The 14,235-nt window shown below is 40.0% G+C and overlaps 1 protein-coding gene across 3 annotated transcripts in view; it reads left to right on the plus strand.

Moving 5' to 3' along the window:
• The window catches only part of MAPK10 (mitogen-activated protein kinase 10), a 115,685-nt gene that overhangs the window by 99,066 nt on the left and 2,384 nt on the right, over positions 1-14,235 (plus strand). For all 3 annotated transcript variants that reach the window (XM_026660505.1, XM_026660502.1, XM_026660504.1), the window contains 2 exons: positions 2,454-2,517; positions 4,307-4,384. In XM_026660505.1, coding sequence (XP_026516290.1) covers positions 2,454-2,517; positions 4,307-4,384 — 142 coding nt within the window. The remainder of the gene's footprint in view (positions 1-2,453; positions 2,518-4,306; positions 4,385-14,235) is intronic.

A 14,235-nucleotide genomic window follows, 5' to 3' on the forward strand; every position in this document is an offset into this window, starting at 1 on the left:
TTGCAACCCCAGCAGCTGTCCAAGTTGGGACACTGGGCCTCTGCCACAGCCAATTGTGGCTTTAGGTGGGGTGCTGTTCCTGTTCCTGGCTAATTCATCCAACAGATTCATCCTTCCCTAGGTGTTTGCAGCAAAGCTCTGCTTTCTCAGTGAATGACAACTGAACATGTGTTAGAGAGAGCTTGGGGATGAAAGGGTATCTATTTTACCCACTCCCCATACTGAACTACAGATGCTAGACAGCACAACCTGTATCTGATGGCGTACAATGGTTATTAATCTCGCAGTTCCATAGTGTTGGGAGTCATTGCACCCTGTGTATCTGGCCTCTTTGATACTGAGGATGGATTTCACATATTGAAGGGGAGAGGGTCCTTGAGGCTGAGGAGAGTGATGAAAAGTGCCACAGCAGAAAGGAAGAGAAGAGAAAGAAGGTCCCTGGGAAGTTGTCTCTGTTGTCAGGGCGGTTGGCAGGAGAGTTTCATAATGGGGGAGCATTTGGGGCAGGCAGGGTGTTAAGAAGGATTTGGTGGGAGAGAGTGTTTGGGATCAGAAAGGGAGGCTGGAGAGGATCTCAGCAATTAAAAAAGCCTCTCTGAGGTGAAACTACCAGGCAAGAGGAGTGTGGAGTAAGAGGGATTAGTTGGGCTGGTTGGGTTATAGTTAAAACAGCTTCTACCGTGTGGCAGCAGCCATTTTAAATATCCCAAATCCAGCCTTTGTTTCTTTAGAAAGATACATGTGGCAAAAATGCTGGATGAATGTGTGAATCAAATCCAGACTAGATTCATCACATTGATAATTCTCATGGATTTCTTATGATTGCTTTCTTTGTTTTTCTAGACCATTAGGGTAGAGCTGGGCAAAATTATTCAGCCAAAACATTTTTTGGCAAAAAAAAAATGTAGATTTGGTGACACTGAAATATTTTGTGAATTTGTGTTGGTTTTGCCAAATTTATTTTTTGGGGGAACCCCACAAACTTAAAAAAAATCTGACAAATTGAAGAGTTTCATTCTGACACGTTTGAAACGAAATGACTCTTTATTTTGAAATTTTCTTTAATTTGATTTTTAAAAAATCAATTTTTAAATGGTTGAAATCAAAGCAAAACTTTTTGATTTCTGTCATAACGAAACATTTATTCAATCTGAAATTAATTTTTATGTGCTGAAAAAATTAAAAAATACATTTTCAGGTTAAGCCCAAACCATTATATATTTTTATTGGTGGGAGAGGGGGAATTGTCAGCAAACCAAACAATCCATTATTCTTACATATCTACACTGGGGTATGGAATGAAGATGGTAGGGAATTCACATCATGGACAAATCATGGGCCCAGAGGCTTCAGCTGTGCAGAACCAGCCGTGCAGAGCCCATGATCCACTTGGGCTCTGCAGCCATGGAAGCTGATGCTGGGGATGCAATCTCTGTTGAAAAGGCCAGCAGTACTTACACGGCTGGCTAACTGTCCCTCCCCAGGGCCAAATTGTTCTGCCTGGGGAAGGAGAGTTACACAAGACTCTGACAATTTTGACTGTATAATGACTGGAGATTATGAATTCACCGTTTAAGGTGTTGCTTGGAAACTGAATACCGTACCAATTTGCAGAATCCTTGTGGGCAACCTCTCTTTTCCTGGGGAAGTGGGTTTGGGCACAAAGAGACAATGAGAAGAGGGAAAAAAAGTGTGACTTTCCTAAAGTCATCTTGGTTTGCAGATAAAATCTGCTAACGGGGTTTGAAAAATCTCAGATAACATTTCACATTTTTATCAGACTTTACATCTTCATGGCATTCAGTAATTAACCTGCGCAACACTCAGGTCAGGCAGGTGAGTACTATTCATCCCATTTTACAGATGGGAAAATGAGGCAGAGAGGTCAAATGACTTTGCCAAGGCCATCGAGGGAGTCAAGAGTAAAGTTCAAAAGCTCCTGGTTCCCAGTCTCATGCTGTAACTATTAGACCATGCTGCCTTTCAGCATACCTGAATGCCTCTCAGATAAATCAAAATGTCGAGTCCACAGGTAAGGCAGGTCTGTTGCCACCTGGACCCCTCCCAGTTGTTACTTCTCTGCTCTTGGCTGAATTCCTGAAGCCTTGCCTTTAAACACTGTATTCTGGTTAAATATTCCAGCATCAGGAATGCAGATTTTGGCTGATGCTGCAACGTCATTCCTGCCAGTGTTGATTATTTGAATAACATCATTGCAGGGCAGTATGGCATGGCTTTCAGGATATGATATTATTCAGCTGCAGGGGTACTTACTACAGGTGCGGGGTGGAGTGAGAGAACAAGCAGACTGGTTCTTTTATATGAGCTGCTGATTTCCAGGAATTTTATCCCTTTAATGATCAAATATAAAAACATTCAGAAATTCTTACTATGTATTTACTTACTAATATAAAGGAATAGCCTGTTGACAGATCTTTGTTTCTACTTTACAGCCTCCTCCTCAGATATATGATAAACAGCTGGATGAAAGAGAACATACGATTGAGGAATGGAAAGGTAATCCCATTTTAAAGATATATGGTATATGGACCAAATCTGCTCTCAGATGTAGCAGTACAAATCCAGAATAACTTCTTTGAAGTCAGTTTAGCCCTGTGTACTGATACTTTGTTCGTAAATGTAGAAGAGGCTTCTAGAGTTACACCTGTAGTCTCCAAAGGATTTAAAAACACCATCAATAAGTAGTATATTTGATCTGTGAACAAATTCTGTTTTACAGTAGGTCAGAGCCTGATGATGACAGTTCTATAGGGTGAAATTTCTGCCCTATGCAAGGGACCACCACAAGGTCATAAATAGGGTTTAAAGGGGTACATAAAGCCTCAAGTTGGTCCCACTGCATACAGGTGAATTTCATCCCAAAGGATGCTCTACAAATTTAACCAACCCTGGGATTCAGTCCATTCGCTGCTGAAATACAGCCGTCTCGGGTTTGGAGAGTCACAGTTGTTTTAACAGTACCCTCACACTATACAACCATTCAGGGCAGGAAATAGAAAGGAGTTCCATACTCATTTGAAACCACATGGCATTGCTCATCATGGGCCTAATTTTGTTATCTTTACTTATATTGAGTAGTGCCTTACTGTGTGAATAGATGCATTGATTTCATGGGGGCTACTTGTGTGACATGGGTAAGGATGACAGAAATAGGCCTGTACATTATAGAACTTATTGCCTGATACACCAGGTACTGTTTAGCAAAGACCATAGGGCCAGATTCTGATACTCAATGAAGTCAAGGACACTATTCGGAGAATAAGGTACTATTCAACAGGGGTAAGGTGTCAGAATCTGGCCCATGATAAACAGCATTAAAGTTATTGTGCCAGCCCTATTTCTGGATAATGCAACGTTAAAGCAGCTTAGCTATTATACTCTCCTATATACACCTCTACCCCAATATAACACGACCCGATATAACACGAATTCGGATATAACGTGGTAAAGCAGTGCTCTGGGGGGACAGGGCTGCGCGCTCTGGCAGATCGAAGCAAGTTCGATATAACACGGTTTCACCTATAACGCGGTAAGATTTTTTGGCTCCCGAGGACAGCATTATATCAGGGTAGAGGTGTATGTCTAAAAAGCACACACACAAAAAGCAAACTTAGACAGATAGAGCGGAAAGACTAGCTAAAGATCAAGTAGGCAAATGAGATTGTGGAAGGCTGGTAGAATGCTCTTAAACTCTCTTCCTCTCAGGTAGGAGAAAAGAGGGCTAAGTGTGAGAAATAAAAAGAAACCAGCAAAAACAAATGGGAAATGGTTACACAGGCAGCAAGCAGGCATGGAAAAATGTTGGTTTAATGCTTGCATTCTTTTATTACATAATCATCTGGAAAGGTTTAGCTTCATTCCCAGTTCGTATGTTTTAAAGACTGGCCCATGCGGCCAGTGTTAAATCATTATAATGCATTGCATAAATGTTTTAAAACTCCCTAGTGTGTTTGTGGCTTAATTTTGGTACACAGAAAGAAGAGTCTTATGTTACCTTAATTCAGCACACCGAGTTTGCTGTGCTCAAGTCTATTTTGCAGTGCCAGAAGACGTGGAATGTGAGCTCAGTTACAACAGTCCTGTTCCTTTCACTGTTACTAAAGTGATAGAGGACATGCCAAAACTGCCTGAATGGCTCCAGCAGCAGGAACAAGGATGGGGGGGAGGGATAATTGGTGGGGGAGAGAAGAGAGAGAGAGTGACTGATTTAGCAGTTTATAGCATTAAGTTGTTCATGGGCACAAGAACTAGCTACTTTCATAACTGCATCAATTGTCTCTCACAGAATTGATCTACAAGGAAGTAATGAATTCTGAAGAAAAAACTAAAAATGGAGTAGTAAAAGGACAGCCTTCTCCTTCAGGTACTCAACCCCAATGAATAACCTTAATGTGTTTTCCACAGCAGCATAGAGAGGCTGCAGTTATGCATCTGAAGCTGAAAATGTATTCTACAATTTAGTGCTTATAATGAGTTGTTTTATTAACTGAACTCCAGTGTCACTTTAATATTTAAAAATATGCCGCTTAGATTCCATGTGAGTTTTGGGGATTTCTTCACGCTGAACTCATCTTCTCAGCAGCACTGGCGTTTCTAAGGACTATACAAACACAATACTTGTACCAGTGTTGAAATGGAGATGGGAAATGGTTAATATTTTCAGAACCACCAGGAAAAAGAATATCAGTGATGGCACATTACATTTCTAAATGAGTAAATGAGCAAAACCTATTGAAGTAAATCTATCTGTGCCCATTTACTCTAGCACAGAATTTGGCCTTATGTCCACAAAAGTATACTGCACAAGTGTACTATTTGGACCTACTACTGTAATTTATCCTTTCAGAAGCTCTGATAATGTTAAAACACTTTATTTGAAATATTGATTGAGACCGAGTAAGCAAATAGACTAGAAGGGCCATATTTTCACATAAGGATCCCTAAACTGCCTCCACAAAATACATATGCTCAAAATGAGCAAAATCCACATGCATGCAAACAAGCATTTCTATACCAACGGTGATTGTGTATACAAATGGGTAACTGTGGAGACATAAATTTTTAGACAAACGTTAGGCATCCGGATTTAAAATATTTGTATCCCTGTAGGAATGTATCTGTGCATTAAACAACCTTCAATACATTCTAATTATTAATTGCACTGTTCTCCACCTCGATTTCTTGTGAGTAGATGTTCACCGTTCAATTTGGAAAAGTCCTATTTAATCAAAAGGTTCTTAACGTTTGATGTGTCCCTGTATGTTTAATGTTTTGCACTGAGCATGTTCATGTCATCTTTCATCTTGCCAATGTTCATACACACTAACCCAATGTGACACCATGTGATGCACCATTACTCAGCGATGGAACTAGGGGAAACATGATGAAAGTGTGATAAGTCAATACAGTGCTGAGTGGCAATATTAGGGCTTTGGTATTGCATCTTGATTTCAGCTACAAGGAAAAAGATATGAAAGGCAATCAATGTGTTGCTGCAGAGTAGCTGGTGAAGTACATTACAGGCAGATTTGAGGTAGGGAATTATTGTACTATCACTAAAAAAATAAATCTGAAGGCCTGCCAGGTATTTGAATAAGTCCTTGTAATTTAACATTGCTCTGCTAAATAGTAGTGCTTGATACTAATTTATGTGCAAATAATAATGTAATTGCTTGTTTTGAGAAGTAATTCATAAAGCCAACCCAAGAATTATGTTTGCATAAAAAGAAAACAACTTCTTCCCTGTTCCATTTCCTCTATGCAGAAGGTTTTTGTTGGTTTGTTTTGTTTACTTAAACACTTTTGAGCATGCAAAATTGCAATTGCTTATGTGTTTTTCTTTCACCATTCTCCTTTCAATTGCATTTTCATTATCAGCGTCGAACAACTGAAGCAACTTCAGTTTAAAATCAAATGTGGGGAGGGGAGCCTGTTTTGTGGAAACACTAACTTCCCAGTTTCTCAGGCCTCTGTTTCTGAAAGATATATTTTTAATTATTTTATTAAAAATATGAGGACAAACAAATCTGCCAATTTTGAGGTTCAGGGTACAGCAGGGTGGAAACATTACCTTTATAACAAAATTTTTTTTAAATTTTATTACTTAGCAAATTAAATACCAAAATGGGCTAAGGCTAGAAAGACATTTTCTGAAGAAAATAGCCCTCATAAAGTAGTTGAGCCTCTGAGCATCGTGGTGAAAACTGGTTTTGATTACGCAGATTGAGGAGGATTTGAAAAAACACCTTTGGTGCATATTCAGTAATTGGGATCTGATTATTTGCACTTCTTACCACAGTTCTGAGTAAAGGGAGGCTGCACTGTGTGGGCCAGGTCCTCAGCTAATGCAAGTCAGCTTAGTTCCTTTTAATATAACAGAGCTGTGCTGACTTACATTGGCTGAGGCTCTTGCCCTGCCTGGTCATCCAGATCATTTAGGCAGTGATTTATGGAGGAGAGTGGCCTCAACACACACTGTGTAGGTGTTAAGATATGAAGGGAATGGGGCAGATTTCCATAGCAAGTGCTGTCTACCAAAGTGTGCATTGTGGGTGAAATCCAGCACTGTGCAGAGGGCCAGTACAAGGGTTATGCATCACTGAAGTTCTATTTTGAGGTCTTGGTAGGATAGCCCCGCTGAGGTTCGTAGATTTCCCTCAAGGGCACTTCATGTTTGTAATCTATTGATCAAAAGAATATGAATTGTGCGAGAGTTTATGGCTTGCTTGGCAAATGGAGGCACCCATAGTTTTCAATGCAAATGAGGGCTGTTTTGCCAAAGAATAGAAGCACCAAACTTCCCATTTTAACTTCCTGAATCTCCATTTTAATACCTCTACTGAGGTAAAATCAGTGGAGTGTCAGACCCCTAGAGTTTGCAAGCAAAACCAAAAGGCATCTTGTATATTTTGCCACCTGAAGATTTGCTGTTTTTCCAGCTACACAGTGAGAAGTACTTTTAACAGCTATAAATGCTGTGAACCGTTCTCTAGTCAAACCTCCTGGAGGCTTGTTAGTTAGGGCATATTGATGGTTGAAAATATTTCCTTTTTATATACATATAAATTTTTGCAATTAGTCAGAATGAATTACTTTACTTTTTTAACAGTCTTAACCTTGTTGCATTTTGGTATCTCTAAATATATCTGTGTTACAGATAAATCCAGATGTTTCATGCATCATTGAAATGTTTATATTTCATAGGAAACCTTGTCACATCATGTCTTGGCTGGCCTGAGATTGCCTGGGAACTCCCTGACTTCTTTGCTGTGCTCTTCCACAAAGAACATGTTAGGAGATTGCTTAGATTTCTCTACCAGGAGTATCTTATTAAAATGAGGAGCACTTTCTCCCATCTTTTAATTATGCTAATCCTTCTTGGAAATACTGTCTGTTCTCACATATAAGCCAAACTTTCTGCCTACATATCAACAAGTGAACAGACCAAGTTGGGGTCATAAGTAGCTACAAGATTGTGCTCTAAATTATGCTGGAGTGGAATGACCTTTGCCCTCCAACTCCTGTTCAGCTGTACTGTATATTGGCTACAGTTTAGGATCTACCCCAAACAGTAGAAGTGGGGTGAAAGAAAAGGGAGAATCAAAACAGAGTTTATTTTATTTGTGTGTTTGCTTTGGGGGGTGTATAAATTCTAATTCCAATACACCTAAAATAATGTGTATACCCAGGACTCTGGCATGTAGGTGGTCAGTTTTTAGAGGTCACTTGCTGCCCGCAATCCAGCAGTGTTCTTATGCCATTAACCCCTGCAGCTAACCTGTGCCATGGCTAAGGCAGAGACTCAGAAACTGTGCCCAGCTCCCTGACAGAGTGGGCCTAATTTTTACATGGTCCCAAGACTTGGCTATATATGTCTGCTTGTGTGAGTAAAACGGGTATTTTGAAAGTGGCTATTTGTGCACAGAAATCAGCAGGTAGCTAGATGCACAATTGCATCATTTCCAAATGTCTATTTTCCTACAGGAATATGGCTTTTGTATGTACAAAAAGATGCATGTGCTGTTTTGAGAATGCAGGATTAGAGGTTACTTCTCAAAATGTGGTCCTGTTTGACCACCTTCGCAAAACTAGTTTCTTGGTGCCAGAGTGGGTCTGAACTTTATGATGCCTAGCTGGAGATCTGTCCTTGTTTTTCCTCCCCATCCCCCCAACCTAAAGTTTAGAAAAGTCCTCTCATGCCCAGTTATTTGGAACATGCATTTTAAATATTTTGCCATTAATTAGACTCCAGAGTTCAACCTTTGCAGTGTTTCCTTTAATTCCTGAAGAATAATCTGAATGCTTAGGCTACGTCTACACTACAGGGGGGGGGGGATCGATTTCAGATACGCAAATTCAGCTACGGGAATAGCGTAGCTGAATTTGACGTATCTGATCCGACTTACCTTGCTGTGAGGACGGTGGCAAATCGACCGCAGCAGCTCCCCCGTCGACGGCGCTTACTCCTACCTGGGCTGGTGCAGCACACGCGTCGATTCGGAGATCGATTATCGCATCCCGACGAGACGCAATAAATCGATCCCCGAGAGATTGATTTCTACCTGCCGATCCGGGCGGGTAGTGAAGACAAGCCCTTAGTCTCTGAATTAATTTCAAATAGATTTGATACTTGCAATATACACCAGGTGGCACTATTTGAAGAACAAAAATGTAGAGATGGTGGGGATGGATACTTCTAGTGTTAGGTTCACAAAGCCAGGCTGTTTGTCAGTTCAGGCATGCTGTATTAGTACATCTATAAATGTAGTGACTTTTTAGATGGAATACTTTAAAGATTATAAGCATTTTTTGTTTTTAACAGAAAGTGAATGGTCAATATTTTAGCACAATCTATTCACTAATGGCTATTTATGATTGGGCCATGAACTTCCTGATGATGCTAACCAAAGCACCATTAGAAATAAAAAAAAAATAGCTGCTGGTTATCAAGATGTTTGTTTCTGTTAGATCCTAGTTCTCAGGTCCCTTTTCTGAAGTAATTTGACAAAATATAAATAGAGAAGTGGCTGAGTAAGACTTGGTTTTCCTTTGGCTTGCTTTTGCTTCATACAAAAGGTCAACTCAGAGACTCCCAGGCCAGTAAGGGCCATTGTGATCATCTAGTCAGACCTCCTATGTAATACAAGCCACAGAACTTCCCCAAAATAATTCGTAGAACTGCTCTTTTAGAAAATCCAATTTTGATTTAAAAATTGTCAGTGATGGAGAATCCACCATGACCCTTGGTAAATTGTTCTACTGGTTATCCTCACTGTCAAAAATGTATTCCTTATTTCCAGACTGAATTTGGCTAGCTTTCATTAGATCATGTTATAGCTTTCTCTGCTAGATTGAGGAGCCCATTATTAAATATTCCCCATGTGGATACTTAATCAAGTCACTCTTTAATCTTTCTTTGTTAAAATAAATGGATTCAGCTCCTTGAGTCTATCACTATAAGTCATCTTTTCTAATTCTTTAATCATTCTCCTGGCTCTTCTCTGAACCATCTCCAATTTCTCAACATCCTTCTTGAATTGTAGAAACCAGAACTGGACACAGTATTCCAGCAACTGTTGCTTCAGTGCCAAATACAGAGGTTAAATGACCTCTTTGCTCCTACTTGAGATTCCCCTATTTATGGATCCCAGGGTTCCATTGGTTCTTTTGACCACAGCATCACGTTGGGAGTTCATGTTCAGCTAATTATCCACCACAATCCCTAAATATTTTTCCATTCATAAAAAGAGGCCTGAATTTGGAATTCTCTCTATCCCTGTGAATAATCATAGAAACAATAACGAGTGTCAGTTTGTATTTGGTCTCAAATATGAAGCATATCTTACCGTAAGTCAACTACAGGGCAGAAAGGCAGCATTTTATTCCCATCCCCTTAAAATAAATATGTATTTGCCTGATTAGAGAACTGTGAGGTGTGGGTCTGGTAGGCTTTGTCAGCTTCTTAGGCCCAGGCCTAAAAAGAAACAAGTTGGGAACCATGTATCAGTCCCTCTCTTGCATGCTGTATTGTGTTGTCTCACCAGTGTTGCAACTGAGGAGGATTAAGATTGAAACCCACCGTGATGGCTGAAGGAAGTTGTTGTCCAATTGTTTCCAGTCAGCTATGTGGCTAGTGAGAAGGAAGCCTGGGGACACAACATTGAGAAATCTCTGTATGTGGCTATAAATAGAACCTGTGGTTGAAATAGCCCTCTGGAAAGTGGTATAAGGCCCCAGACATCAGGCTTAATGTTCCTTCCTCCACAGATGCTTGATAGGTCTTCTCATTACCTTCTTAAGGGAGCCAGACACACATTCTCGCATGCAACTTTGTGGAAACCTCCAGCAGGGTATGAAAGTTGCTACTCTCCATGGCACTGTGATCTGGCCAACCTGCAGTGCAAGGTCTTTAGATCTGTAGCTTTCCTGTTACCTCCCAGACCATGGAGCTTGCTGTAATAGCCTTAGGAGCCTTCAGATGCATGATGTCCTCCACTTCCCAGCCCCCCCAGCATTGTACAGAAAGGTTGAAATTGTCTTTATGGGCCAGTATGTCAGATCTATATGGATCGACACCAATGCTGATTCAAACGAGTCATGATTGGAAAACAAGGAGTCCTTACTTTCCAATAGTATAAAGCATTTGTTCCACTTCCTGGAAGGTTGAGAGATATCAGGCATTAAAATAAAGTCATGCTCACTATCATCTTGCTTTTGTTCTCCCACTTGAAATCTGACATGAATTTAGCTGCTGCCACAGTATCTAGAACCCAAAGACAATTAGAAGCCCCAGGGATTTATATCTTAAAAAAAAATCTTTTTATCATCCTAGCTTTAAAGAGATTTAAAGCATGAATCTGTGTGTGATATCAGCTGTTGAAATTAATTGGGAATTCAAATGTAAATAAAAAACAAGAGTATAACCAGAGTGGCATGATTGTTAAGGTATGGTATCTAGAAGCTCTTTGGCAATCTAGCACTTATTCTTTAGGACAGTAAATGTTTCCAAACACTGGCCCCTGGACCAGTGATATAAAAGACAAAATGTGTAGACAATGTCCAGAACTGAATACATTCTCCCAAGTGAAGGGGTTTTGATTTGTTTTTCAAATATTGGCTATAGGGTCTACAAGTCAGTATTCATAATAAAATTTTGAACCAGAAGTCTAAGAAGGAATATCAGGATCCTGAATTCTAACTGGAATTTTTGCCTTGCAAGAAGGCATTTGGCTTGTTTACACACAAAAACTGTGACCCAAGAAGCAATTTGCCAACTCAGAAATGTAAAACCTAGCTACTTGCTGCAAAGCAGTGGGGTGAGCATGTTAGATATCTGTATCTGGTGCTGAGGAGTGCTGGGAGAAGATCCCTTCTCGTGCTGACTGTGGGCATGTTACAAAATTAATATTTATTTAAGGGCAAGCTGTTCTTGATATGGCATTTGTGTCAAAATATTAGGTATAGCTAGCTTTGTTTTCCAAAATGCTACAGAGCATGATCTTCTGCATTAGTAGATAATTTTTTCAGGGTACTGAAATACCAAATATGTCCAATCGCCCTAGAGTATGCAGTAGGACCTAATGCAGAGAATACGGATGCAGTGGTGTGGAAGGCATCAGAAAGCCCTGGCCTGTGCTGACTGTGTTACAGCATTTCTCTTCTTGCAATGCGAATCCAACTTGTTTGTTGCATATCAGTGGACGATGTCTTCTTTCTTCCTGAACGTGGTATAAAATGTGCAGGCAATTCCCTTTACATGATGAAAAAGGGAAGTTCTTCTGATATATTTGCTATCTGCTTTAAAACCTGGATGCCTCTGCATAATTAAGTCTACTATGTCACATGCACTTGTTTATTCACTAACATGCCCACTGGGGATGTTTTTTCCTAACCCCAGGGACTTAGTAGAGGTTGACTTATGACCTGAAGCATGAGGATTTGTAGCCCTTACACATTTATAGCCTAGTAGTCAGATGCCTGTCTAATCCTCTTTTGAATCCCATTGACCTCCTCCCCTCAATAATATTTGTGGAAGTGAGTTCCTTAGGACCATTATGCATTGTTTTTTTTTAAAATACTCTTTTTAGCACTGCTAAAGTTGTGGCTTTTTAATTTCATTGGGTGACTCCTGATCTCTTACCATACAGAAGGGTAAATAGGATCATATGAGTGACCTTCTCTGTACCATTCATTATTTTATGCATCTCAATCATGTCACGCTCCTTTTCTTCAAAGAATCTTATTAGTCTCGCCACATGTAGAAGCCTTCCTTCAAATCATTTTCATTGTCAGTTTTTCAACCCTCCATACTTACTATGTCATGTTTGAGGTTGGGTGGCCAGAACTGAATACAGTAGTACAGGTGAGGGCGAAACATCGATTTATATAATGTCATATTTTCATTATTAGTCTCTATTCCTTTCTTAATACAAAGCAACTTCTTGCTGGATTTCTTTAATAACTATTGTCAAAGAGGAAATGTTTCCATTCAGCTGTCTGCAAAGACCCCCAGATTTTTCTCCTGAGTGTTTACTTCATTAGATGCCATCATTGGGTACCATTCAGGGCTTAAAGATTTCGTTTCTTTAGTAGCCTGCTGCAGAGGACTCCTCATAATGCCACAATGTACAGAAATCAAGATAAGCAGCTGGTGGGTCTAGGAAGCAATATAATGCAAAACGATAGTATCAAAAGGTGGCCTACTATAAAAGAGCCAGAGCTAATCCTCCAAAGTTTGTAGAAAAAAAATGTCATCATGCCTAATTTCTCCAATGGAGGAGGGGTGACAGTTTACTGAACAAAGAGACAGGATATTTGTAAGCAAAAATGCTGTTATATTTCTTGCAGCTATTTTCTTTTCACTTCTATAGCACCTTCCATCTGAAAGCCTCAAAGCCCTTTACAGATATTAATTAATTAAGCCTCACAACAACCTTGTGAAGCAGGTAAATATTGTTGCATCTATTTTACAAATGAGGAAACTGAAACACAGAGAGGTTAAGTGTCATGCATAAGGTTACACAGCAAGTCAGTAACAGAGCCAGGAACAGATCCCAGGAGTTCTGACTGCCAGTTACCTGCTATAACCTGAAGATAACACTGTCCTGAGGAGCCAGCACTAGCTAAAGCATCAATCTGGCAGCGTTCTACGAAACCAACAAAATCATCAACTTGGCTGTTTTTTCTCTCAAAGGCAGCCCTCTCCTTACTGCACTGCTCCACCTGGTACCCATCCCTTCAGGAACAGGCTGTTGTGATGCATTCCATGTGCAGAACATGGCCAATTAGGCATTACCGTTACTCACTAGAACTGGCTGGGCATCTCAGTGTTAGCATTTATGTTGTTTGTTGAACTCGCTAATCATCCAATTCAGTTTTCTGTTGCTTTTTTGTTGTTGTTGTTGTTAATCTGAGCATTTCTGGGCAGGGAAAATAATTATGTCGCCTCTGTGCCACTTTATATGACAATTATGCTTAAAGCTAGGAAAGCAGTAACTTTAAAGGACAGGGTGGGGGAGCCCTTTCCTCAGATATAGGGATTGATCCTACACACCAAATTGAATGGTGACTTCCATGGTGCAAAACCAGATGCACATGGTGCAGAACCAGGCACATACTGAAGCAAAAGGTTTCACCCATTCAGTTTCTGTTGTTACGTTGCCCAACTCTAATGAGGCTGCTCACCTGCCAAAAGAAATGGCCCACTAATGATCTGATCCAAAAGCTGATTGAAGCCAAAAGGGTTCTTTTCATTGACCTCAGTGGTCTTTGGATCAGACCTTAACAATGTCCATGACTAAACAGCAGATTTTTGTCAGGTAGTTTGAGACTGAGAAAGCCAATGAGATGTTTTTGTTCTAAAAAATCTTCGACTAGTGAGACATGCTCTGCCTCTGTTCAAACCCACCTGCTTTGGCTGAACGACATTTAAATATAATGTTCCATAGCCTAGAATGAGTGTAATGATAAAGAAAAGTGCATGTGGAAAACTGTAGATAAATACCAGTGAAATATGTAGAGATCCATGAGAAATGAAATTTTTCAATCAGAAAGACAAAGCGTGCTGTGTTTAAAAATGTCATTGCATTCCTTTGCAAATTTTACAGAATCAAATCAAGAGGCTAATAGTTAACCAACTACTCAGTGTTACAAATGCATGGCCAATATAAACTACACCTCTACCCTGATATAACGTGACCCGATATAACACGAATT

Source organism: Terrapene carolina, unplaced genomic scaffold (genome assembly GCF_002925995.2).
Source record: "Terrapene carolina triunguis isolate 2854851 unplaced genomic scaffold, T_m_triunguis-2.0 Scaffold789, whole genome shotgun sequence".
Taxonomy (NCBI): domain Eukaryota; kingdom Metazoa; phylum Chordata; order Testudines; family Emydidae; genus Terrapene; species Terrapene triunguis.